This window comes from Aulonocara sp. 'chitande type north' Nkhata Bay, linkage group LG3 (assembly GCF_057382095.1).
Source record: "Aulonocara sp. 'chitande type north' Nkhata Bay isolate Kocher_YH1m ecotype deep benthic linkage group LG3, A_spYH_male_GT1.1, whole genome shotgun sequence".
Classification (NCBI taxonomy): domain Eukaryota; kingdom Metazoa; phylum Chordata; class Actinopteri; order Cichliformes; family Cichlidae; genus Aulonocara; species Aulonocara sp. 'chitande type north' Nkhata Bay.
The window spans coordinates 37,078,582-37,104,978 of record NC_141346.1 but is presented as its reverse complement, the minus strand read 5'-3'; the positions used below and the strand labels follow the sequence as shown (position 1 = coordinate 37,104,978).

The window sequence follows — 26,397 nt, the reverse complement described above, 5'->3', positions numbered from 1 at the left end:
TTGTTGCTTCCTTGTTTGGTAATCCCACCCCTGGGCTGCATTTGCACCTCATGCCATTTTATTTTAACCTTAATGCTGTCAGCAGGTCAACCCACAATAAATTCTTGTTTACAAAGACTCCGACCTTGTTCACTCTGTCCTTCCACACTCCGCCCCCACACCCCCCACACCCCCACGCCCCCACTTACCTTCAAGTCATCTCCTTTAGCTTAGCTTTTATTGCTTCCGCTCTTCAATCTTCTTCTGCTGTCATACAGCTTGACTTTCTTCGCCATCGACCTCGCTCTAACCTCTCATAACTCCTCTTCCCTCCACTAGTGCAGGAAATTATCTTTAAGCCACCCGTCAGACGAGCTTGAGAAATATATTGACTGCTGCTAACATCATACAGCTTTTTTTAATGCCAGATCTTGATCCTAAACATCTTTGTGCAGTATTTAAACTTTTGACAGCCCCAATCACTCTCTGTCATCCTCTTCCTGACTGTTATTCTTCTTCTCTTAATGTTCAAAATAACACAAACCCTCATCTAAAATCATCTCCTCTTCTCAACTTTTTCAGAGACCTCTGCTAAGGAGGGTCTGCTGCTGTGGTGCCAGAGGAAGACTGCCCCCTACAGGAACGTCAATGTACAGAACTTCCACATTAGGTGGGTGAGCGATGCCGACCTGTGGCATCAGCAGGGAACTGCAATCATTCAGCTTATACTTCTGTCTGATGCTGATTTCTTTTCCTCTTTATGTTTTCCTCGCTCCATGTCACCCACTGATCATCTACTCTCCTTCTTTTCTCCTCACGCCTCTTTGCCTGCCGCTGTTTCCTCACTCATGCCTCCCTCCTTCCTCTTCTTCTTCCTCTCAGTTGGAAGGATGGCCTGGCCCTGTGTGCCCTCATCCACAGACACAGACCCGACCTCATTGACTACTCCAAACTGAGAAAGGTGGCCCATCCTTCTCTACTTTCCCCTCTATTTTCAACCTTTATACTGAACCTTGATTAATGCAGTCTTTTTATGTCTTTTCACTTTCATCATTGAAGCTCTGTTAGAAATATTTTTTCCTGTGAACTGATTTCAGCTCATTAAAAAGAACCCAAAAAGACAACCCATCACAATACTGCACTTGTAGATCACAAGCTTGATTAAGAGTGTTAATAAGAATATTTGCCAAAATTGCATCCCTTAAAGTTGGATGTGATGCGACAGAATTGGAAACTGCGCTGCTGTTTGCTCACCAAAATCCTGCCAAAACTCTGAAACTGAAACATTTCTTAATGAGGTTTATTTCTCGCCTTCAAAACACTCATCAGAACTGTCGTGGCTGGCGTGCTTCCCCGTGTAGTCTTTTGTGTGTGACACTGATTGTGTGTTTCTTCAGGACGACCCCATCGGTAACCTGAACACCGCCTTCGAGGTGGCTGAGAAGTACCTGGACATCCCGAAGATGCTCGACGCTGAAGGTGAGGCCACGAGACGTCAACGTGACGGAGCAGTGCAGGAAGCGGGTTCTGTCTTGTTATGCTGACACACACGGTGATGAGCTCAGCTGCAGCGAGATGCATGATGGCAGACACGGTGGCTCCGGCTTGCTCGGAAAATTCAATCATCTTCATTGAAAAAACGAATGCATTTTAAATCACTTTAAATGCATCTACTCAGGAACCAGCGGCTCTGACCTTGGAAATATCACTGCTTTGTAGGCAGATGTCCTAAAACGAGTGATTAATGCAAGAATAAATCATAATGCTCTTTACGCTTCACGGTCACATTTTAATTCAGCATATTTAACTGAGGTGGGACTCACCAGTCACCAAGTTTGCAGTTACACACAGTCTGTTTCTGACAATTAACTGCAATAAAAACTCAAAACTCACGTCTGTTGCTGTTTACGTCAGTAATTCACATTTAACTGTGACAGTTGCACTCAGTAAACCTCCTGGTCTACAGAAATATAACGAGGACACAAACAGCTGGCAGCCAGTTAGGATCAAAGATCCGTTCAGACTGATGGCAGCATGTTGGTAATCTGTCTGCATTTCTAAGTTATTTGCAAACCTTGATCAGTCTCTCTGAGAGTGACTGCAGTCAGTCCAGGTCAGACTGTGGCTGCTTCCTACCAGGTGAGATGAGTTCTGGTTCTTTAGTGAAATGTTTAGTGTCCCTGCATCGATACAATATTGCCACACTAAGCTGTATCAGATTTTTAAATATTTAATAAAAATGTTATTTAAAAAAATGCTTTTTAAACCTGACAAAGTGGCTTTTCAGAATAAAATGCAGTAAAAACGAATCAAACGTCTGCTCTGCTTTCCTGCCCTGTGGATCATTCTTTCAAACCTTTGCCAAGACTATTTTAAAATAATATAATAATAAAGCTCAACATTGTTTTTGCACCTTCAGATATCGTGAACACACCCAAACCTGACGAGAAGGCCATCATGACCTACGTGTCCTGCTTCTACCACGCCTTCGCCGGCGCAGAACAGGTGAGCTGGTGTCGCCTCACTTCTCCACGTTTCATGTCGTTATTTTTCTGTGGATCGACGAGCTCGGAGCACAAACCGAATGAGCAAGTGTTCCCTTTGTAATTGAATAAATCAGATGACACACGTGAAACGCGGTCATCGTGACGTAACGTCAGCGCTGAGTAAACGTGCGAGCTGCGTGAATCTGGGTAAATCAGCTGTTGCTACTCTCCCTCTCAGGCCGAGACAGCTGCCAACCGTATCTGCAAGGTGCTGGCCGTCAACCAGGAGAACGAGAAACTGATGGAGGAGTACGAGAAGCTGGCCAGCGAGGTGAGAAACCGCTGCGACCGCACAACTCCCACTCTCAGTCTGTCCCACACTTCTCCTCACTCTTTCTGCTCCTTCACTGAAGTCGTTTTATGAAAATCGATTTTTTTTTCTCAGTTATAGAAGCATAAAAGGGAAAGTTGACAACTAAGCGCATTTATGCAGAAAGTGCGGTGGAATATGAGCAACTTTTTCCTATGTACAGAAATGAAGGGTGGCTCAAGACTTTTGCACAGCATTATATCTTTAAATAATCAGAAACATGCGAGTAGCTGATATACAAAGCAGCTAGAACTGATGCACAAACATGACCCTAAATAAAGACTTTCTTTCACTAAAGACATACAGAATATAGGTCATAAAGGTCATATGATGTGTGTGGGTGTGCATGTAAACTGCAGACTGAAGTAATCAGAGTACTCTGAGTAACCTTTGCGTTTCTCTTCTGCAGCTTCTCGAGTGGATCCGTCGCACCATCCCCTGGCTGGAGAACCGCGTGGCGGAGCAGACCATGCGCGCCATGCAGCAGAAGCTGGAGGATTTCCGTGACTACCGTCGCGTCCACAAGCCGCCCCGCGTGCAGGAGAAATGCCAGCTGGAGATCAACTTCAACACCCTGCAGACCAAGCTGAGGCTTAGCAACAGGCCCGCCTTCATGCCCTCTGAGGGCAAGATGGTGTCGGTGAGCAAGGAGGACGACTTAATGCATCACTCAGGATTTTCAAGCTCACACATCAGTTGAAAGATTAAATTCTTTGTGTGTTACTTTGGAAAGGATTTTATGAGACGTAGAGTTTGAAAAAAGAGACCAAAACAACAAAGTCACACTTCAGTTGGTGGTTAGACACGGGCACTTCTGTTCGAGGTGCTCTTTGAAAACGCCAAAGCACTCCCCTTTCAAAATAAAATCAAAATTCCTTCATTTTCATGGCAAGGTTATGTAATGACTCCAACACATCATCGGGGAATAAAACAGAGATAATGAGCACACTGAATCTTTTCTAGTAGTTTGTCACCAACAGGGACTTCCACATATAGTGTCCCACCAGCAGGCAAGCTTCCACCTAAGGGTGAGTGGAGTACGATCCAGCCCAAACATTCACCCAGATTCAGCTCAAATTAGTCAAGAAGAAGGATAAAAGGATAAAAAGAAAAAAATAGTTTCTTCATCATCTTCTTTGTATAAAGCAAAACTTCAAAGAGACTCTCTTTTCAGCTACTGCTTTCTGAGAAATTTACAGATATTAAAAACCTCTCAAGGTCTACAATCTCAAATCAATTCAGAGTCAGAGTACGGCGGGCCGCCACGAGCTCTTAATTCCCCTCGAACGTGTCGATAATACGCCTAACACTCCTCCTCCTCAGCACAGGGTAATAATGAAAGCGCTCCCTCTCCTTCAGGACATCGCAAATGCCTGGAAAGGTCTGGAGCAGGTGGAGAAGGGTTACGAGGAGTGGCTGCTGACAGAGATCCGCCGCCTGGAGAGACTCGACCACCTGGCCGAGAAGTTCAAGCAGAAGTGCGCCATGCACGAGGCCTGGACTACAGGTAGGTGGTGGATAGATTTTGTATTTTATTTAGCTCACAATATAACTTTAAAGCGAGTGCTGCCACTATATAAATAAACTGAATTAAAGAGAGATCTTCGCACCAAGCAAAGATCTCATATCACTCCAGTTTTTGGTGATCGGGCCTTTCGGGCAGCGGCACCGAGGTTGTGAAATTCTCTCCCGCTGGTTTTACGCTGTGCAGACGCCATTGATTCGTTTAAAAAGCAGCTGAAGACATTTTTATATAGGCAAGCTTTTAATTAATTTGTTGTATTTTACTGTTTTACATTGTTATTTGTTGCATTTCCATTCTTTTCATTTTCTTTGCTGTAAAGCACTTTGTGATCTATCTGCGAGAAGCTCTTTATAAAAAATGTTACTTACTGTTTGCTTCCTTAAAGAGTGACAAATGCGGATCCTTCTTAGCGTAGTCATTTACACAGTGACTCGACGATTGAAAGGTCGCCTTTTTGTGTAAAGAAACATTTATCGAATATTAAACATGCTCTTGTCCTCTCCTCGTTGTTTTTATATTTGACGTATCAAACTATTCTTGTTTTGTAGCTTTTTTTTACCTCCGTTAATCGCGAGTCTTCACACTTTACTGTGTAATAAGGCAAAGCAGCAAAAGATAACCCTCAAAACCACATCAAAGCACCATAAATGGCCCAGTAAGATTATACAGAGCAATTAAAAAGGATCTAATGATTCATGGGGACACTGAAACGATACAGCGAGTGGGAGATATAAAAATCTGAGCGAGAGCTGTAAAACTTTAAAAGCTTGTGGGCCCGACTTTTACTTGTTACCGTCTTTAAAGTAACTGTGTGTGTGTGTGTGTGTGTGTGTGTTTCAGGTAAGGAGGATCTTCTGTCCCAGAAGGACTACGAGTCGGCCTCTCTGATGGAGATCAGAGCCCTGATGAGGAAGCACGAGGCCTTCGAGAGCGACCTCGCCGCTCACCAGGACAGGGTGGAGCAGATCGCCGCCATCGCTCAGGAGCTGAAGTGAGAGCGTGTGACGAGATGTGTCCTAATGCCGGACGTTAAGGTCACGGGGAGGAAGAGAGATGTTGAAAATCATGATGGGTGGGGGCGGGGGTGGAGAAAGCATTATCCCAATTATTCTGCATAATGGGAAGAAGAGCAGGGGAAGAAAGCGAGTAGCTGAAGTGACGGCAGGGATGTCGAGAGCAGACGAGAACACGAACGCAGCCAGGAACAAAAGATGCAACAGATGAGTGGAAAATATTAATGAGAGATAAGAAAGATGAAAGGGTGCTTCACGAGAGAGCGGAAACCTCTGATCTCGCCATTTACTTATCCTCCGCAGCTCCTTGGGGCTTTTTTTTTCTCCGAGATAGCCTTGAGATGATTTCTTTGATGTTACAGTATATGAGCAGATCGGCACTGTAAAGCTGAAAAAATGTACAGTATAATTTATCAGCGAGGACTTCAAAAGCACAAATCATGACCTCGGTATCAAGAAAGAAAAGTTCTTAGATGCCCCTCAACTCAAAGGAGGGCGAAATATCTATGCATTTAATAAAAGGGCATCAAATATTCGGCTTATTTGGAGAAATGAGATCACTTCACAGAAGAGTTTCCTCAACTTTACCTTACTTTAGATCAGGGGTGTCAAACATAAGGCCCGGGGGGCCAGAATCGGCCCAGTGAAGACCCTGATCCGACCCACTGGACGGCTTTGGAAAATGTGAAAGAGGACAAACATTTTAGACTTTGAACTGTTGGCTATTCATACCACACCAAAGTAATTTAATTATAGATTTCTCTAATTTTACACTTCATTTTTTAATATTTAACTCCAGAGAGCTTAAACTTTATCACGTAGAACAACTGAGACACGCTGTTCATATTCAGCTTGTTTTTCTTATATTAAGAAATCTCATTGGTTAAACGTGCAGCTAAATTTCTTTACACTGACTGAAAGGAGAGTTTCACTCATCTGACAAACGTGATTATTCGTAATGATGATTTATTAGCGGGTTTAGCTGAGTTTCAGCTAATATTATTACCATTTTGTAAATATTTGTGTGATAATGGTCTATGTACTCGTCTGTTTTGTTGTTTGTCTCTCTCTCCAGTGAGCTGGACTACCACGATGCTGCTACAGTCAACACCCGCTGCCAGGGTATCTGTGACCAGTGGGACAATCTGGGCACTCTCACCCAGAAGAGGAGGGATTCACTGGAGGTAAAACTAAACAGCAATCAGCTGCTTATGTAAACAACTCGCTGAACACGTTACAGTTTTTTGTCTGGAAAGACAGCTGGGATCGTCTCCAGCCTTCCTGAGACTGAGCTGGATGAGTGGAAATGAGTGCATGAATGATGAGGGAGGCGATGGGGAGGATGCGGGATGCACAACAGGTGGTGCAAAACTGCTGATTGCAGTTATTGTACACAGCAGGGGCTAGCAGCTGATTGGCTGGGAGGGTGTGGTCAGGCTTAGACGATTGGATAATAAGAGTGACACTAAAAAAAATTACATAAATGATTTTGAGAGTGTGGGAAACTAAAAATAAAATAACATGTTTTACACAGAGATAAAATTTTGATTAGTGTAATATGAATCTGAGTTTTGGTGATTAGAGGCCAACACTCGGAGCAGGCGGCAGTGGAGGAAAGTCATTTCAGCTTCAGTTGTAGTGCACAGGTCCAGAGATCTGAGTACACTTTTATATGGTTTGAATATTATAAATAGAAACTCAACAATACGCTGTGAGCAAGCAAGAAAACACCTCCAGCTGAACGAGTTTCTGGGGTGGCCGTCTGCCTCAGAGAGAGCAGGGGGTCAGGAGGAGAGTGTAGGGACAAAAAGGAGAGAGTTGAGAAGCAGCAGGTAAACCGTGGGCAGCTCTCTGAGATCAGAAAGCAGCGGAAACATGGTGGGAAAGAGGACAAAGGAGCGTTTCCATGTGAACAGACTGAAAAGCAGAATACCAGTGATTACAGGAAGTGACAGAGTTACAGGAAGTAGGCAGAAAGATCTGGAAATTGTGAAGTTGTGAGGTTTTATAAGCACAGGACACCAGACAAATACAGCTAATGTGATTCAGGGCGTCTTGATTTTTATCAGCAAATTCGGCTTAATGTTTTCACGATGCTCAGCGAGGAGTGACAAAAACAACACGAAGAGTGCAAATGGCAGATTCCCTCCGTGTTTGTATGCACACGTCTGCTTCAGCATCACGAGTGTGTTTCTGTCTGTGACGGCAGCGTGTGGAGAAGCTGTGGGAGACCATTGACCAGCTGTACCTGGAGTTCGCCAAGCGTGCGGCACCCTTCAACAACTGGATGGACGGAGCCATGGAGGACCTGCAGGACATGTTCATTGTCCACAGCATTGAAGAGATCCAGGTAACCACCTGATTCAGTTTTATTTATATAGCACCAAATCACAACAACAGTCCCCTCACACTGTTTTATATTGTAAGATAGAAACCCTAGAATAATACAGAGAAAGCCCAACAATTAGACGACTCCCTGTGAGCAAGCACTTGGTAACAGTGGGAATGAAAAACTTCCTTTTAGCAGGAAGAAACCTCCAGCAGAACCAGGCTCTTTTCTTTTTCTCAGACATTTTAAATCTGTACCAAAGGAAGAAGTTGTACAAAAAAACATACACTCTGTCTTTCTTTTTTCTAATACACCACCTTATATTTGTTTTCCTCCCGCACAGAGTCTGATCACAGCTCACGACCAGTTCAAGGCTACTCTGCCCGAGGCCGACAAGGAGCGCATGGCCACTCTGGGCATCCACAACGAGATCCTGAAGATCGCCCAGACCTACGGCATCAAGCTGTCCGGGATCAACCCGTACACCAACCTCTCCTCCCAGGACATCAGCACTAAGTGGGACACTGTGAGTCAAGTCAAACGGACCCCACAAACACAGCGTTTGTAGAAGGAGCAAATTAATTATTATATCGCAGACACAATGAGGAGCGTGGCTGCTCTTTAATCTGCTTTCAGCAAGTTAGCATTATGTAGCAGCAAATGTCAACCTGGCTCTCTCTCTCTCTCTGTGTACACTCCATTTGGTCATCCAGCTAATATTAGCACAGTGCAAAGATAGCGACAGGTCAGGAATAGTACAGTACATGTGGGTTAGAGTGACACTCAGCACTGCTGGCTGTGAGGCTCTCAGGGGAAATCAAAATAACTCCACAGGACAGCCTGTCGGTGCAGCCGTAGTGCGACACACATCAGACCATCTGTGCTCAAGAAACAAATTTTTTTTTCTTTCTATCTGGGCAATCATGAAGTTACAATCTGGAGTGAAAAACTATGTATACAGACTTGGAAAAAGTGACAGCAACATTCAGTTAATTTAAAGATGCAGTGATGCAAGCGTAGAAATGGAAGAGGTGACAACATGTTTAAGTAAACTGTAATAATGTAAGTTACACACAGTCACCAGATATAAACTATGTGTGCAGGTGAAGCACTTCGTGCCCCTCAGAGACCAAATGCTCCAGGAGGAGGTGGCCAGGCAGCAGGCCAATGAGAGACTGAGGCGCCAGTTCGCCGCTCAGGCCAACATCATCGGACCCTGGATTCAAACCAAGATGGAGGTACGAGATGGGGGTGCTTGGGTAACCAGTGCTGTGTGTAAATCTGCACGGTCGGATCAACGTGATCTGTGGGAACAGTAACGCTCAGCTGTTGCTACAAAATAATGCAGTAAAATATGTGAAAGTATGGTGAGTGCCGCATTTCCTCATTGATTCCTGTCTCTGCAGGAGATCAGCCACGTGTCTGTGGACATCGCCGGCTCCCTGGAGGAACAGATGAACAGCCTGAAGCAGTACGAGCAGAACATCATCAACTACAAATCCAACATCGACAAACTGGAGGGAGACCACCAGCTCATCCAGGAGTCCCTCATCTTCGACAACAAGCACACCAACTACACCATGGAGGTGTGCATGCAGACCGCAGCGCGATCTGCAGATGGGCTTAGCTCTCACTCCTCTCTACTCAAAGCGTACGCTACCTCTGTTTTAATTTCCTCCCATTCCCTCTCCACTGCAGCACATCCGTGTGGGCTGGGAGCAGCTGCTCACCACTATCGCCAGAACCATCAACGAGGTGGAGAACCAGATCCTGACCCGCGACGCCAAGGGCATCAGCCAGGAGCAGCTCAACGAGTTCAGGGCCTCCTTCAACCACTTCGACAGGGTGAGGCGACACCGTAGGTCGAGGAGAAGAGAGCGGTGCTTCGTATAGTTTTCAAACTTTTCCTTTGGCATTTCCTATTTAAGAGGCTGAAAAAGTTTCGATACGTCGCTTAAGTTCATGCTCATTGATGTTTTAGCATCACTAATGAGTGAATTCATTAATTACTACGACTCTTTGGCACAGTAATGAAAGCGATACTTTGTGCTGTTCCTTTGCAGAAGAGAAACGGCATGATGGACCCAGACGACTTCCGTGCCTGTCTCATCTCCATGGGTTACGATCTGGTCAGTGGTCAGGCGCTCATAGGCTTGACTTGTACAACAACTTGAGCGTAGTTCAAATGTAAACTATAAGGATTTACTGATTCGTTTGCGCAGTAACGATTGCTGATTGTTGCTTTTGCTGACAGGGTGAGGTGGAGTTTGCACGTATCATGACCCTGGTGGACCCCAACAACACGGGCGTTGTGACCTTCCAGGCCTTCATCGACTTCATGACCCGTGAGACCGCCGAGACCGACACTGCAGAACAAGTCATGGCCTCCTTCAAGATCCTGGCTTCAGACAAGGTGAGCAGATGGATACAGCATCTTCTTACCTTATATCATCTAACTGGTCTTCTTATTTAGCCTGTACAGAGCTTCCAGTGCAGCCAGAGGACACATTGATATGGACAAAAGTACTGGGGCACATAAAAAGAGCGACACAGACAGGGAAACTCATGTAGCGAAGCTCCCGGCACACATTTTTAGTGCTGATGTTAATAAAACTTTTACAGATTTACAGTTTATTGCATTTCAGAAATGCATAATTTCCTTTCAAATTCCGATGGTTAGCCTGCATCCAAACGTGACCGGTTAGGGCAGCCATTGCCAAAGTCAAGAGTGCTACTGCACTCCTTCAAAAAACAAAAAAATTCAATGGATCTGAAATCAACAAGAGACAGTGACGTTTATCCTTGAAATTTTTATTTAAAAAAACAACATAAAAACACAGACTGTTGGCTATAAATCTCTAATGCTACACAGTCATATGCTGAGTTAAATCCTAAGTATGACCCACCTACCACTGGGACACTCAGAGTAATGAGTAACATCACAGTCAACTCCTCCTGTTACCAGTTTGCATTCACCTTTTATATAAATAAATACATTCATATAAATATGTAACTGTACATACTTTCATTCGTAGCCCACACTTTAGAAATCACTGAGTTTGGGGAACTCAGACCACAAACGGATAACATAAAGGCTCTGGTATCAAACACCTTGTCACCACTGATACAGTATCTATTTACAGTGAGAGTAACGTATTAGCTGTGATCCAGGAGCGCTGTGGTTTTGTTATAAGAAAGTCAAGTTGCTGGATAGGCTGTAAGTGACCCAGGCTGGAGTCGGCTTTGTGAAGTGAAAATTTAAGCAATAAACAAGAAACCAGCTTTCGAAAGCTGAAAGAAAAACTATGAGACAGCATATTTCTTATTAATGAATATGGTTTCTAACCCAACAGGCTATATAAATAGTATAATTTGGCTTAATTATAACAAGTTCAATAAATTAAACAAAAACAAAAAATCTGACAAATCAGGTTTTTGGTCATTGGTATGATTGTATCGGCACTGATGTGTTGACACTTTGTATGTAGGTTTATGAGACTTTTTGAAATGTTCACGTTCATAGAAAACACCTCTGGCAAGGGGAGGTGATGCTGTGGCACCTAAATGCTTATATCCCCAAATAACTCAATCCAAACTGAGGCAACTCACTCAGGTATGCAAGGAAGAAATTATACAGAAGCACTCTTTATCTCACTCCAAGCTTTTTCTTTGATTACATACGCAACCCGGATTCTCTGAGTGTCCCGATCGAAACAAAGAGCAAAATTTCCCCTTAAATCTGGGAGAAACATCGCGATTTATCTTGTACAGCTTTATTTCAACAGCAAGTCCGTAATTTAAATTCAGGTTTTCATCTTTCCAAATTCGAACTGCAGGACTGTTTGCCTGAACCTTGAGTCATCGTTCTCCGATCCTCACAGATGCACCAGTACATTTGTAACAGGAGACAATAGCTCCTCGTGAATCACACCTCGCCCCCTCTCTCTCTCCCGCAGAATTACATCACGGTGGAGGAGCTGCGCAGGGAGCTGCCTCCCGAGCAGGCGGAGTACTGCATCACCCGCATGACCAGGTACGTCGGACCGGACTGTCCCTCCGGCGCCCTGGACTACATCTCCTTCTCCAGTGCCCTCTACGGAGAGAGCGACTTATAAGCGCAGCTGCTTCTCTTCACGTCCTCCTCCTCCTCCTCACCCCTTCTTCCCAGCTTCTCTTATTTCTCCTGTCTGGAGAGAGCGATTTTAAACCCTTCCACTGCCCCTTTAAAACACGTTATTCTTTTTTTTTTTTTCCCCCCACCACCTTCTCAAATCTTAACTTTATTCCCCTCTTCCTAACTCCGCCCATCCCTCTTTTTAAAACACAGGAACACTGCTCAGAGGGGAAGAGCAGAAGACTTTGCTCAGACCTCACAAACTCTGTTCAGGCTGCTCAGCTCCTCTCTCGTTTAAAAGAAAAGAAGAAGAAAAAACAGGTGTACCAGTTATTGCACTGAACTTATGTAAGCAGCATACATAATGACATACCTGCCTTCACAAGGCTTTAAAGAGAAGGAGGCAACGAGAGAGAACGAAAGTTAGATTATTTTTGAGCAAAGCCGTGTGCTCTTCCCCTCTCCTCCTTTTTTTTTTTTTAAATTTTTTGTAGAAGGGTGATCAAAGAAGAAAACGTGATTGGTCAGTTGGCTTGGTTGGTTGTGTATTTGTGCAGATGCATGCTATGTTGAAGTTTAGAAAAAAAAAAACGGCCTTTTGAGTCACCGACTCGCCCTCACACGAACCCCCGCAGGAGCCCGTTCACGAGTGCAGTCAGCAGAGGAGCGAGGCCTGTCGGGTGCTACTGAAAACTCTCACCACAGCACTGTGAAACCTGAATGTTAGCAAAGATGCGATTTAACCTGGAGATCTTAAAGCCTTAAGAAACTCAGGAACACACGGAGGACGAATGGGAGCGCCGAGTATTAAAAGACACAGGTGGGGGGAACGGGAGGAGAGCGCCGTGGCTGGGCGGTGACTCGGGAACGGATACAGAAAGATGAGCTGTTATGGCCAGAGAGAGCGACCTCTCCCACACGCCTCTCTTATTAAACTCCTTTTTTTAGCCTTTTTTTGGGCTAATTGTAAAATTACGAGGAGAAGGGGGACAGAGACAGAGAGAGGTGTCAGACAGGGCATCAGGAAAGTTGTGGATGAAACTGGAAGAATCAAAACTGTACGTGGAACCATAGCAGGCGTACTCACAACACAGGGTTTAGGGTAGCATTTGAAGAGAAGAGGTCAGCCACGACGATCGCTGTGTTAGGCTCCTCCCTGTGCATGATCTCGATATCTTAACTCATCTGTGCTCCATTTTCCTCCTCCTCCCCCTCATCCCTAACTCATGCTGTCTCATCACTGATGCCACTCTTTCAGTCATATGTTAAAAACCTCAACTTGAAAATAAAAAAGGAAAATTATATTATTAAAACCACACGTGTTTGTGTCTTTATTACTTTTCTCCCGTTTGATCCGTGGCCTCACTGCTGAATGTTTTTTTTTTTTTTTTTTTTTTTAAATGTAGCTGCACAGTCTGATAAAGTGTCCGACCCTTAACCTCTGTGCTCGAGGTCACATGTCCAATTCTTTGTTGGGGTCACAGCAGAGGCGGGAGGGGAAGTCCAGCCCCATCTCTGCAGCGTAGAAGCGCCATCGGTCCTCGTCGCCTCGATGCGTCAGGTACCTGCAGCCCATCCTGAGCTCGAACTCCCGGAGGTCGCACCACAGCTGGAAGTTCTGCAGTAGCGAGAGGAGAGCGTGCATGACTCATACACATCTATACATCAGGACTATTAGAAACCTGATCAGGAGCATCTGAGCATCCTGGTCAACACCTATGAACGCAGTAACACTAGATCGAGTTAATTCTGTTGTTTCACACTACAAAATTAAACGATTCTCAATGATAGCGTTTGTAAAGTGTCCGACCTGCAGCCAGCTGTGTCCCAGCGCTTTGCCCACGGTGAACCGCCGTCTCACCGACACCTGCAGCAGGTTATTGATGAGGCTCACAGCTGGGGAGGAAATGAGACGGAGAAGGATTTTCAAAAAGAGGATTTGCTCACTGGAGCCACCCAGTGGAGAAACAGGAGAATAACAGGACTCAAGCATGACACTATAAACTGTATGTGTGGGCAGACATGGATCAAACTAAAGAAAATATATTTAAATGTTTAAAACGACACAAAACTGTGGGCTGACATGGCAACTTCCCGACGTGGAGTTTGTAGTGTGTGAAACCTTTAACAGGGAAAGCATAATAAACTCTCATCATCACTATGTTGAGAAACTGTAAACCCAGCTCACAAAGAAGTTTTAAAACTAAAGAAAAACACCGTTCATACCCTCCAGTGAGATGGGGGCCCAGGTTTGGCGCGGGTACATGAAGGTGGCGTTGGTGATCTGCTGCCGGATGTCCTCATCTTCATTAAAGGGAAACGTGCCGCTCAGGCTGACGTACATGATGACGCCGACAGACCACATGTCCAGAGAGCGGTTGTAGCCGTTGCTGCTGATCACCTCGGGTGCCAGGTAGGCCGGAGTCCCCACGACGGAGCGCCGGAAAGACTTCTCCCCTATGATCCGGGCGAAGCCGAAGTCGCACAGCTTCACCTGCGGCACAGAGGCAGAGCTGATTAAATAAGATGCCGTGTGCTGTATCGGGAACTAAAGTGCAAAATCCCACCAGAGGTAAGGGGTCTGAAGTGGCCAGCAGTACGTTCTCAGGTTTCAGGTCACAGTGAGCGATGTGCTTCAAGTGCAGGTACCGCAGAGCCTCCAGAATCTGAAGCACACGTTTGAGAATTTCACATTTAATTTTGGGATAAACAGAAACATTAAAGGTCCCTGCATCTTTGTTAAAACAAGAAGAAAAAAAACAAGGACATCCTCTAGACACCCCTGGAGTGTTTCTCAGATCGGGATCTCGTACCTGCATGACGAGGAAGCGAGTGATGCGTTCAGGGAGTCGACCTTTCTCGCTGGACAGAATCATCTCCAGCATGTCTCCGTGCAGCTTCTCCATTACAACAAACACGTGCTCGACAGTTTCGAACATGCCCTCCAACAGAACCACGCCGGGGTGCGACAGATTCTGGAAAACACGCACGTCAGTAAATCACCTGATCGTGACTATAACACTAAAAATCAACCGAAAATCTGCAACACTTCAATCAAATGTGTTGAGTTAATGAGGAAGCAGTGAGGAAGGAATCGGGAACAATGTGACAGTTATTTGTACTTGTGCTAATAACTCACTAATAACTGATGATTATTTACTAATCATGTCCACAACCATCTGTTCATCAATAAACATTCACCAGACACTTTATTAGGCAGGTTGGACCTCCTTTTTCCTCCACAGCAAGATTTTGGTCCACACTGTCATGACAGCATCACACGGTTACTGCAGATTTAGCCTCAGGCCTGTTCTTAGCTGACAGGAGTGCACCTGGCGAGTGGCTCTTTGAGTTACTGTTGCTTTCCTTTCAGCTCAAAGCAGTCGGCCCACTCTCCTCTGGCATCAGGAGCCTGTTTTTACCAGAAGACTCTGGATATTTGTCTCATTTTCAGGCCATTCCCTGTAAACTAGTGATGGTTGTGTGGGAAAATCCCAGCAGATCAAAAAATCTGAGATTAAAGTCAGAATTCTGAATTTTGATGAAAAAGTCAGAATTCTGAGTTTAATCTCAGATTTGTTTTTTCCAGTGGCCCTAATCCTCTTCCGTAGTTAATCCATCAGGATTTAAACCAGATTAAGTAACTGTCACTAATATATCCAAGCTAGTTCTTCTACAGTGATGTAATGGATCAGGAGTTATTAAAGCAATGATGAATGGCTCTTTAACCCCTTAATGCCTAATATATCGTTTTTGATGCATGAGGTTTTGAGGCATTTACATCATCAGTGTGATTTTATTTTCCCCTCAAAAACCAAAATAAAGAGCACAACACATTTTTAAGCAATACATTTTGAAAAAATAAACTAAAATGCCAAATGTGGCCAATATGATACCAATTAAAACTCATATATGCAAATTAATACTTAATTCATTCTAAATAAATTGGCAAAAAGTTTGAAAAAAATGTGAATTTTCTGACAATTATGTCACAGATTATCGTTTTAAAGGTTAACCATCAGGTTGTTCCTGGTTTGTTCCTCACGTGTTTTCAGTAACTTGTTACATTTTTTGTGTCATTTCTTGTAAAGTGTATAAAAACCGCATTAAAACCTGTAAGATGGCCACTTCGTTTCTCAGCTGCGTCTCCTGTTTGGTGGGGAAACGCGTCTTGTCGATGACCTTGATGGCAACTGTTCGACCCGACTTCCTGTGAGTTCCTGAAGAAGAAAAAGAAAAGAGACGTGATAATGAAGCAAAGGAGCATTTGTAGCTTAGCAATAACAGAAAGACATTTGATGAAAAAGTTTGTTTTGAGCAACATTTCAGCCTCTGAAGTCTCTGATTTCTTTGGTGTCTTTTGAAACTGTTTCTTCTGTACTGTGTATTTTCAGATCACTGCATAAAGACAGTGACAGTCATAGAAAACAGGATTTTCTTGTACTCCACGTGTTCAGTTCTCTGGACATAACAACATAATGAGAATCAGCTGACCTCCGTACACCACGCCAAACTGTCCCGACCCCAGCACCTCGTCTGTACAGATCTGATACACCGAGCTGATGTCCTGAAACACACACAAACACACTTCGACACTCTGTAACACTCCTCTAACGTGTGCACAATAAACTCGCTCAAATCTTACCGCATTGCGTCTGTATCGGTATTGATCTGTAATCAGAGAGAGGAAGTCTTGTTAACTGAATGTTGCGGGTCCATATCCATCACTGTTACCATATTCAGAGTAAGATCTGATATTAATATCTGATGTTTTCTGACTCACCCTGGATCTCATCTTTGTGTCCTCTGCTGCTCTCCACTGGCATCATAGCCTGCCGGATGGCGCTCTCCCAGGCTGCCCCCTCCTCGCCGGCTATCACGCAGTACACCAGCGACACAGTCACCAGCTCGAACGAGTGAGCGCTGCCGTCTGATGGTGGCACGGAGAGCTGGGTGGGGCCTCGGACCCCGAGCACCTCGGACAGAGAGATCTCCTGCAGAGGAGGTTTAAAGCTATTATCCATGGCCTGCTCCTACATAATGTTTCTATAATCAAAGTAACATCTGTCAGGCTATCATTGTCTGATTTTCACTGCACTACAAACTTCCTAAAGTACGTTTAAAACGAAGGAGATAAAATGAACATACACAAAATACAATACTGTTCTCTTTAAAGTAAACACTGCTCAGAGCGCGAGCTGCCTCGGTGGATGTTTGCACTGTTTACACAGTGACACAGTGGGAGGAACAACACTGGCACACTGCAGGAACATTTCTGCATACATGTTAATGACAGAGGCCTTTGATACGAGTGGGAGTGAGCGTGCAGCACACAGGATGCTGCTTTGTCTGTTTCCGTCTTATATCATGCAACTATCATACCTTGTAGAACTTCGTGGTGTTTTCATTCTGGTACAGAGTCATGCTCTTCCAGTCCAAGATCCAGTAATGGCGTTTCCTCTGAGTAAAGACACGACTGAGTTAAAAGCCGATGAAAATGTGATTCTGCTTTACAAATATCATAACCTGAGCAAAACATTTTGCTTTTTTGAACGTTTCCAGATCTGAAAGAGTGTGTTCCTCACCAATGTGTCTGTGTTGGTGTGGTGGACCAGCCACCCCTCTCTCAGGACTCCTCCGCCTCTCCTCTTAGTGTGATGCACCGACTGGACGAGCCTCATCAGGGGGATGTTGCTGCTGAAACAAGGACTGGCGGGCGGAAAAAGAGAGGGAGGACAAAATAAAGGTCCGTTTGGAGATGGTGAATTAAACAGAAGTCGCCTCTAGGTGGCAGCGTGCGCCACAAACAAAGCCGAGAAAACCCAGATATAAACGACAGGGACGATAAACGTCTGTTTTATAATACGTGAATTTGGGCGACGTGTGATTCAGACGCGTGACATCGTTCGGACGCTGTCTGCACCAGCAGACAGCTTTTAGCTGGGATTAGATCATCAGAAAAACTTAGTGCCCCTCTGACCTCATCGGCTCTCGCAGCTGCTCGACTTCCCCGGTCTCTGCCTGTGAGTCATCATCGGTGAACATGTCATCGTCGCAGATCTCTGTGGTGCTGGTGATCACTGACTCATTGTCCTCCAAGTCTGGTTGGCAGCTGTTATCAGCTGCTGGGCTCTCTGGAAATGTGACATCAGCAACTAATGAACAGCTACATTTAATTCTATTTATATTATTTACACGATTAGGGCCATAAAATACCAACAAATAATGAGGTAAAAATAGCAAACAAATAAGTTCAAGATGAACCGAACAAAAGAAAATGTCTGATTTTTATCAATAAATGATTTAAAATGCACCTGAAATACTGCTGATCAGTTACCTGTCTTTGTTTTCTCTTTTTTACATATTCTCTGGTGAAATCATTTCATCTCATTTCTCATCGGGCTCAGTTTACCTGACTCATCATGCAGCTAATCATCACCGCTACTCGGAGGAATGTGACGTTTCTGAGATGCTAATTTAGAGTGAGGCCTGAATCTATCAAATGTTCCTGGGAAACAGGGTGAATCAGCTTCGACTCATGCTGACAGCATCAGAGTCAGGCCCCTTTTCAAAGAGCCATGGTCTAACACAGCCACAAGCCCAGAATATGAAATGAAAACCAGACCTCAGACCTCCAGGGACCGTCACTCACCTTCCCCGTTCATGCCGTTCCTCTCTCCGGGACAGTCTCTGGGGACTAAAGGCTCACAGCGCCGATGGCAGTTAAACCTGCAGTCTGGAAAAACCATGGAGGAGACGTGGGAGGTTTAAAAAGGCTGACAGAAAAAGGAAGAGTGCTGGAGTCTGGAAAGATACAAACTCATGAGTCAGAATATTGCGGTCAGCTTTTTTCGTGATGAAAATGAATGTCGTCTGAGATTCGAGACATCTGCGACACATCCAGGCATTTAGGTAAAATTAGATTCAACCCAATCTGCTTACGTAAGTACGTGGGATACACAAGCTCCTTGACAAAACAAGTGTTTGCTGTGTAATCGTGAGCCTCCAAGTCAAGCATTACTAATCAAAGTCAAAGCTTTGCAGGAACAGAGCACCAAAAATGGCCACAAGATCTGAACGCATAACATTATCAGGTTTGTAAAGAAGGAGGCCTGTCACCCACTCTTTCACAGGAGTGGGTGACAATAAGATTCAAAGGTGACCTGTTGTGCTATCTATACCTTTAGACCACATGTGTCGAGATCCAGGCCAGCGGGCCACATTGGGACCTCTGCTGAGATGCAGAGGCAAACTGAAAATTAACAAAAGAACAAATAACCCACGGCACAGGATGTTCCTTTGAGCCAGACTTCGAGGTGACGCAGCCGTAAAGTTTTGCACTCATGTGCAGCCAGTTTGACAGCAGAAGCCTGGTAGGAGGGTACAGGCAAACTGCAAGATCAAAGATTTTCTCCTCTTAAATTAAGTATCCTACAAAACTACAGAGTTGCCACGTTCAGTTCAGTTTTATTTATAAGCACCAAATCACAACAACTCAAGATGCTCTGTATTGTAAGGTAAAGACCCACAATAACAGAGAGAAAGCCCCAACGATCAGACAACCTCCTCAAGGTAAGTACTTGGTGACAGTGGGAAGGAAAAACTCCCGTTTAACAGGAAGAAACCTCCAGCAGAACCAGGCTCGGGGAGGGGCGGCCATGTGCCGCAACTAACTGGGCGTGAGGGAAGGAAGACAGACAAAGACGCTGAGGAAGAGAGCCAGAGATTAATAATAACTTATGATTAAATGCAGAGAGGTGTGTAAACACACAGTGAGTGAAGTGCATCATGGGATTCCCCAGCAGCTAACACCTACTGCAGCATAACTAAGGGAAGATTCAGGGTCACGTGATCCAGCTCTAACTATATGCTTTAGCAAAAAGTTTTAAGCCTGGAAGCAATAAATGTATGAACTCGTTTTTCAGCCTCACTCTGAGACAGGATGTTTCTAATTTAAGCGATATTACACAAACCTGTTTTTCAGACCTGTCAAACAGCTATAATAATAGAAACAGGTATTACATTTAAATACAAGAGTGACTTTTGCTTTTGTTAAACGCCTCGTGCTGTTAAACAGGTTGTGGTGAGACGGCTGTGTGGCAGCTCACTTGTACAAGTGTAAATTATGCAGGACTAAACTTTGTAGAGACTAATAAACTTTCTGTGCACTTGTAGAGAATTTCCTGTGAGCCAAATTGTGCGGGAAATACATTTTACAGGAAATCTGATGTGATTCTCATTTCCTATTGACTAAATGGACTAAGTCCACCAACCCTGACGTAGACTGGGTTTGTTATGGGGGTTTTTCAGCGACGTCAACCTTCTCTTAACACTTGTGCTGTCTTGTGCTAATTTCCTTCTACCAAACGAAACGTGCAGCTGGCTAAAATAAGAGCTCAGCTGAGGTGTAAACCATTAATATTTACATCCTGTCATGGCGTCACAGCAAGAGAGTCTCACTGCAGTAGATGCATGCGATCTACTTTCTGATACAGCTGGCTGACAGCACAATTAGAAAAAGACTGACGGAGTATGGCTTGTTTGGAGACAAAGCCTCTTCTCTCTAATTAGAACATTGGAGCACAGATGATGTTTGGAAAGTTCCATCTGAACAAACCACCAGACCTCTGGAACAACGTCCTTTGCACTGACGAGATGCACAAAACCACGTTGAGAGGAAACCAAACACGTCGCAGTCACTGAGTCGACCATTAACACCAGAGTATACCGAAGTATTGTAGAGGCAAATATGATGCCGTCTGTCTGACAGATAAAGCTTAGACAAAGTTGAATCATGTAACAGGACAATGATCACAAGCACAGCAGCAAATCTACAGATCTATGCATAAACGAATCGCTGCAAACCTCAGTGAACTGAAACAACGCTGCAAAAAAAGTCAGACGCAATTTCTCCCATAAAAATGTGAGAAACTGATAAAGTCACACAGGACATGAATAATACAAGTTATTGCTGCTAAAGGAGGTTGAACAAGTTACTGAAACATGGGATGTGCTTAGTTTTTCTCCTCCTTCTCACCTGAGCACTGCAGCCCCTGCCTGAAGAGGCCTTTGAGCAGCCGGTGGCAGTACTGGCAGACGGTGGGTTTGGTGTAGCTGTGGATGTGGAAGGTGTGAGGGACCTGAGCCCTGCTCCAGTCGCTGTACCCGACTCCCAGCCACACCGGAGCCTCGGCCCAGGATGGAGGCCTGGACGCAGGCTTGGACTTGCTGATCTGGAGAAAGATGCAAAGTGAAAGATATCAACTTAGAATAACTGAAAGAAATCTATTGTGTGAATATGTGATTCGATTATACCAGTAAAGGTTACAGCTGTGTTGGAGAAACAAACAAATCCAGGGTTGCAAAAACACTTATCTGCTTTACAATCACAGCAGTTCCTCACCTCTTCTAGACTCCCGCCTGCCTGATTGGACAGCGAGTGTGTGCGAGGTCGCCGGGGTGGAAACAGGGAAAAGCTGGTGCTAACCTGACGCCGTGCTCGGCTACAGTTACTGGGCAACTGCAAAGCACAGCGTTTATGAAAGTCTAATCCACAACCTGTAAAGAGATAAAAGTAAAAACAAAAAACTTTAACAACACTCAAGTATCAGTGAAGAGACGATACCACCACATGATGAAGTGTGAAAGCGCCTTTACCGTCACATTTTAAACCCTGCCGAACGAGGCCCCACAGCATCTCTCCACAGTGGTGACAGAAAGTGGGGGTCCGGTACGACTGCACCGCCAAGGAGTGTGGACGCATCGTCACCTGCGTCACGGAGGCTGATCCTGAATCACAGAGAGGACTCGTTACACCAACAGACATCCACACTCCATGCATTTACTGCTAAGACTCCGCTATAGTAGCTTTGCATGATTCACAGCTCAAAATAATCCTCATTTGTCTTATACTGGTCCTTGGTGCAGGCGCTCGACTCGTCTGAAACAAGCAGTTTTAACTTCGTCCGCCCGCCCACTGCCCCCCGTGAAAATAGGTTTGGAACAGTAGGAGAGTTGGACTCATTTAAAACTGACCATTTAAAACCACCTACTGGTGGTGGTCAGAGGGCCCGGTGGCGCCAGTGTTCGGCAGCCTCGCCTCTGTCAGTGCACCGCAGAGTGGCTGTGGCTACAATGTAGCTTGCCATCACCAGTGTGTGAATGGGTGGATGACTGAATGTAGTGTAAAGCGCTTTGGGGTCCTTAGGGACTAGTAAAGCGCTATACAAATACAGGCCATTTACCATTCAAGAGCTTCTCTCCAAACCCCTGGACAGAAACAGCATTTTACATGCATGAATAAACTATATGTCACCCAAACAAATGAGGTACACGTAGTACCACCAAATCTCACCAAGTGTCCACCTGCCTCTGTAAACCTCAAACACTAACCTGAAACGATGACCTCAATGAGGTCGCCATCCTGCAGCTCGTCGGAGTCGGTCAGCCGCTGCAGCAACTGCTCGGAGGCGGCTTGATGTCTGAACAGCAGAATCTTCTCCCCGACACCCACCACACTGCAGTCTGGAGCCTAAACACGCGAAGGAACAAAAACCGCAGTCTCAGGTTGAGTCACTATTGAAGCAACAAGATCAATTTAAACCCCCAGAAGGGCTCCGGTAATGTGACGATTTGCTTTCTGAGTAAATGAAACAAGTTATTAAGCAATATGGGGGAAAAAAGAGTAAGTTTTTCCACAAATGGAGTAATTTAAATATTTGAAATCAGAACAAGTGTGGTTTGGGAAACTGGACACAGCAAAGAAAGCCACCTGCAGCCTGTCAGTCGTGATTTTCCATTTTCACGTCTGCACGGCGGTAAAGAACAAAACCACATTAAGATGAGCATGCAGACTGAAGACAGCTCTGAAGGGAAACCTGAGTGATGCACCACAGGTAGAGAGTGACTCCACCACGTTCAGCGTTATAGAAATAAATAATCTGTGTGCATCTGTCGCCAAAGTACGACTGAGGAAGAGAGATAGGAACGCTGCGAAGTAGCTCAAGCTTTGCTTTTCTATCTGAATCATCATTTAGGGATGATAAGAACAGCAGATTCAAAGATGTGACACTGCAGGTCAATTCATTATTTAAACATGTTCAACTGCTCTATCTAATCAGCCAATCATACTGCAGCTCAGTGAATTTCAGCACGTGGCGGTCAAGACGACCGGGTGAAGTTAAAATTGAGCCACAAATGAGGAAAAAACGTGATTTAAGTAACTTTAACGTGGCATGGCTGTTGGTTTCAGACAGGTTAGTCTGAGTATTTCAGAAACTGCTGATCAGCTGGGATTTTTCCACACAACCATGTCTAACCAGTTCTCTGGGCCGAACTGTTTCATATTGACAAGAAGGCAAATAAACACTCGTTACAACCAACGTATGCAGAAGAGCGTACACATCAAACCTTGAATCAGATGGGCTACAGCAGAAGAACACCGCACAGGAAGCCACTCCTAGCTAAGAACAGGAAACCGACGTGACAGTTCACACAGGCCTCACTAAAACTGGACAACAGAAGATCAGAAAAATGTTGTCTGGTCTGACGAGTCTCGATTGGAACATTTTGATGGTAGGGTCTGAATTCATCGATGGCTCTAGCTGCTGAAGGTGGCGTGATGGTGTTGGGGATAGAACAGCTGAGCATCAAACTCCACAGCCTGCTTGAGCGTTGGTGCCGACCATGTCCATTCCTAACAGCAGTACTCATTCAGGTGATGCAAAGCATTGCGTTATTAAGGCGAACATTTACACCAATAGAACAAACCTAATGTGTCCATTACTTCCCCCCTGCCTCAAAGTGCATAAGTGGAATTGTGCTTTATGTGACCCTAAAGGTAAAGCAAATACCTGCTAGGTTTCAGTGTTGGAGATGCGGGTGTTCACCCATCATTGACACAGTGACTATAATGAATGTAAAACGTGCACAAGTGACACACACACACACACGATGAGCTGACCTACTGCCTGGAAACTCAAGACGCGTCTCAGTCAGAGGGGAGAAGCTGTGGTTGGAAAGTTTTGTGCGCTCGTGTCGACCACAGTCCCTGTAACCGAGGAAGTGCAAAGACCAGCCCAGTGACAGTGAGATGAAGCCCCTGCAACACCTGCAATTCACAACTTTCTTTATTTAACCTCAACTACAGTTTTACTCCACCGTCTGTGCGCTGGCACTTGGGTATAGATTTTACTGTATAAACAAGTATAGAGTACCCGTTAATTCTAAATACATCTCTGGTGGGTGGAGAAAATCTGTTAAATGGCGAGTTTATATCTTCTATTTTTTAAAACTTGTCATTTAGTTTTCCGGAACAAATTGTATTCACAAACACCCTCAAAAATCTGAAGGTGGTTGGGTGACACCCACTTCACAATACTAAATGTTGGTGAAATTACACCACCATACAGAGTGCTGCATACACAACAGCACAAAACCACCAAACTCTGCAGACAAAAACCACACTCCATGCACAAACCTACATTACCTTCCTTCATAAATAAGTTGACCTTTCATAGTCCACTTCCTGACAGTTCTGAGAGGCCTGAGAGATTTGAAACATCATCACAATATTTTCCAAGTGGGACTGTGTTATGGGTCAGGGCGCGTTGTGACAGCTCAGCACTTCATTCTAATTAATATCTTTTTTCATCACCTTCTCGCTTCTGACTCTTTGCACGCAGTTTGTTCCTACAGCTGTGGCATCTGAGCAAACCACATGTCAGTCAGTTTTGACCAGTATCGAATGGCAGTTAAAAAAAACAAAAACTCCAAAACAAAAGAAAAAAAGGAAACAGAACAAAGCTAGACGTAATCTGCACGGCTACCAGCTAAAAATGAGGTCGACTCAGAAAAAGCTGCTCTCTTTAAAGTGCTTTAAACCCCAACTGCAGCTGAAGACGATAACACTTCTCTAGAATTGGTCCAACTACCAAAAAATGCCGCAACAGAATACCCACAATGCATTTCAAAAGGCTCTTTCATGAGTATCTCTCGTGCCTCCTAAATAGTGACGGCTTTCAGATTCGCACATCTGCAGGTTGTTATGCACTTTCGCTTTTTGTTTTTGTACAACTCTATGAAGTTATTATTGTCCAGCTCCATATATTTAATATTGTTGGACTCTGTGTTACAGTAGCTTTGCATATAATGGCCCTCACTTCATCCTTAGCACCTCTCCCGACTTTCTGTTTAAGCAAACTGTCTTCTCATTGGCTGCCCCTCATAAACACGTTTGAATTTCTGGGAGGTGGCACATGTTTGCTCGCTGTTACAGTTGTGTGGTTGAGAAGACCCCTCTCTTTGATATCGGCTCATCTGACAACACACTACTGTGAGTGTGTGTGTGTGTGTCTGTAAGAATAAAACATAGATAAACATCCATTTTAAAACTGGTGCATGGCCTCTTTAACGCTCGTGACTGATGATGAACTCTTCATGATCAGATGTATAGTCAAAGGAGCTTGCAAAGAAAAGCGTCTGGACTTGTTTAAGTTGCTTGAAGACGTTTCACCTCTCATCCGAGAAGCTTCTTCAGTTCTAAGGTCAAATGGTGGAGAGTCCCAGATATAAACCTAGTGGGAGTTTCCCCCCACAGAGGGACAAAAGGACCCCCTGATGATCCTCTAATCGCCTGAGCCAAGGTGTGAAACTGGGTGTGGGTCCCAATCAGCCAGAGTTTCGGATGAAACTCTGGCTGATTGGCTACGATGACCTGGATGACTGAGAACCTTCACAGACGATCAGATGTATAATACCGCCCCACCTCCTCGTGTCTTAGTGCTTTCGAGCCGGGAAACAACGCCACCCCGTGCGGTTACCTTGCGCTCTATGACCTCAGCAGCCAACCTCCGGGCATGACGGTAGCTCAGGTTGCCCGCAGGGACTCGAACCACCTCCCTGAACAGACCCAGCTGGAACTGGACCAGAACCGGTGCTGTGAGACTACTGGGACTCGAGGGAGTCAGTGTAGACATGGAGAGAGAGCCTGCAGGAGGAAAAGTGGATCAAGTTAATGTGGGGTTGAAGGTGTGACCTGAGAGAAAGCTGAAGAGGTTCAACGTGAAACTCCAAAACAAAGCACTACGCAGGCCCCTGGAAATCTACTCCATCTTAACCTTATAGCTCTTGTTTGAAATAGTTCCTGTTTAACGTTCAGGTGTCTAAAACTGAACACCCCAATTTCTCAATAAGAGATCTTTATCTCACCATCGCCCGAAATAGAAGGATATTTCAAGCAGCGAATGCTCTCTTCGACTAAAAAGACTTCTGTTGTAAAAGCTTTGATATAATAGGACATAACTTACTACACAATACTTTGATCAGGATAAACAAAGAGTTATTTTTAAATCAGATCAAGAACAAACTAAAAAGCACCAACCTTACGGTCTAATCTTGGTCTGGTCTTTGTCTTCGACGATCGAAGGACTGCGTCTCAACAGCACAACAGCTGATCAATCTATCATGGTGCTGCCGAGGCTCATCATGAGCTGCTGGTTGGTCTGGTTTCCTTTTTGTGGGGCTCGGCTGTCTGAGAAACAGGAAGTAACAAGAGAAGCACTCACCTCTGTGAAGGCTGCAA

The 26,397-nt window shown here is 44.8% G+C and overlaps 2 protein-coding genes across 3 annotated transcripts in view; one reads left to right on the top strand and one right to left on the bottom strand.

Moving 5' to 3' along the window:
• Positions 1–13,132, top strand: part of actn3b (actinin alpha 3b) — a 36,973-nt gene extending 23,841 nt beyond the window's left edge. Inside the window, exons 5-21 of the mRNA XM_086279042.1 lie at positions 562–649; positions 862–940; positions 1,377–1,458; positions 2,399–2,484; positions 2,704–2,796; positions 3,245–3,475; positions 4,195–4,342; positions 5,201–5,351; positions 6,449–6,557; positions 7,583–7,723; positions 8,046–8,228; positions 8,806–8,940; positions 9,109–9,288; positions 9,401–9,547; positions 9,766–9,831; positions 9,957–10,115; positions 11,659–13,132. Coding sequence (XP_086135168.1) covers positions 562–649; positions 862–940; positions 1,377–1,458; positions 2,399–2,484; positions 2,704–2,796; positions 3,245–3,475; positions 4,195–4,342; positions 5,201–5,351; positions 6,449–6,557; positions 7,583–7,723; positions 8,046–8,228; positions 8,806–8,940; positions 9,109–9,288; positions 9,401–9,547; positions 9,766–9,831; positions 9,957–10,115; positions 11,659–11,817 — 2,237 coding nt within the window. The 3' untranslated portion in view covers positions 11,818–13,132. The remainder of the gene's footprint in view (positions 1–561; positions 650–861; positions 941–1,376; positions 1,459–2,398; positions 2,485–2,703; positions 2,797–3,244; positions 3,476–4,194; positions 4,343–5,200; positions 5,352–6,448; positions 6,558–7,582; positions 7,724–8,045; positions 8,229–8,805; positions 8,941–9,108; positions 9,289–9,400; positions 9,548–9,765; positions 9,832–9,956; positions 10,116–11,658) is intronic.
• Positions 11,936–26,362, bottom strand: prkd4 (protein kinase D4). 2 transcript variants are annotated; one of them, XM_086279047.1, is made up of 19 exons: positions 26,197–26,361; positions 25,637–25,803; positions 22,209–22,347; positions 21,474–21,605; positions 21,220–21,374; positions 20,854–21,049; positions 18,469–18,552; positions 17,797–17,950; positions 17,402–17,525; positions 17,199–17,276; positions 16,600–16,810; positions 16,462–16,487; positions 16,311–16,383; positions 15,930–16,036; positions 14,630–14,791; positions 14,384–14,482; positions 14,043–14,310; positions 13,627–13,712; positions 11,936–13,434 (listed from the first exon to the last, which is right to left on the bottom strand). In XM_086279047.1, the coding sequence occupies exons 2-19, from the start codon at positions 25,790–25,792 to the stop codon at positions 13,270–13,272; spliced, it is 2,415 nt and encodes an 804-aa protein (XP_086135173.1). In that variant the 5' UTR covers positions 25,793–25,803; positions 26,197–26,361; the 3' UTR covers positions 11,936–13,269. The 2 variants fall into 2 exon arrangements, with proteins under 2 accessions (XP_086135173.1, XP_086135169.1); XM_086279043.1 differs by having other exon boundaries at positions 16,311–16,487; positions 26,197–26,362.
• Between the last annotated feature and the right edge of the window lie 35 nt (positions 26,363–26,397).

Coding starts and splice junctions, on each gene's coding strand:
- prkd4 (XM_086279043.1), bottom strand. CDS start 25,792: ATGTCTACACTGACTCCCTCGAGTCCCAGTAGTCTCACAGCACCGGTT. Junction 18,553..20,853: donor GCAGGGGCTGCAGTGCTCAG/GTGAGAAGGAGG, acceptor TGGTTTTTCCAG/ACTGCAGGTTTAACTGCCAT. Junction 13,713..14,042: donor GGCCCCCATCTCACTGGAGG/GTATGAACGGTG, acceptor TTTCCTCCCCAG/CTGTGAGCCTCATCAATAAC.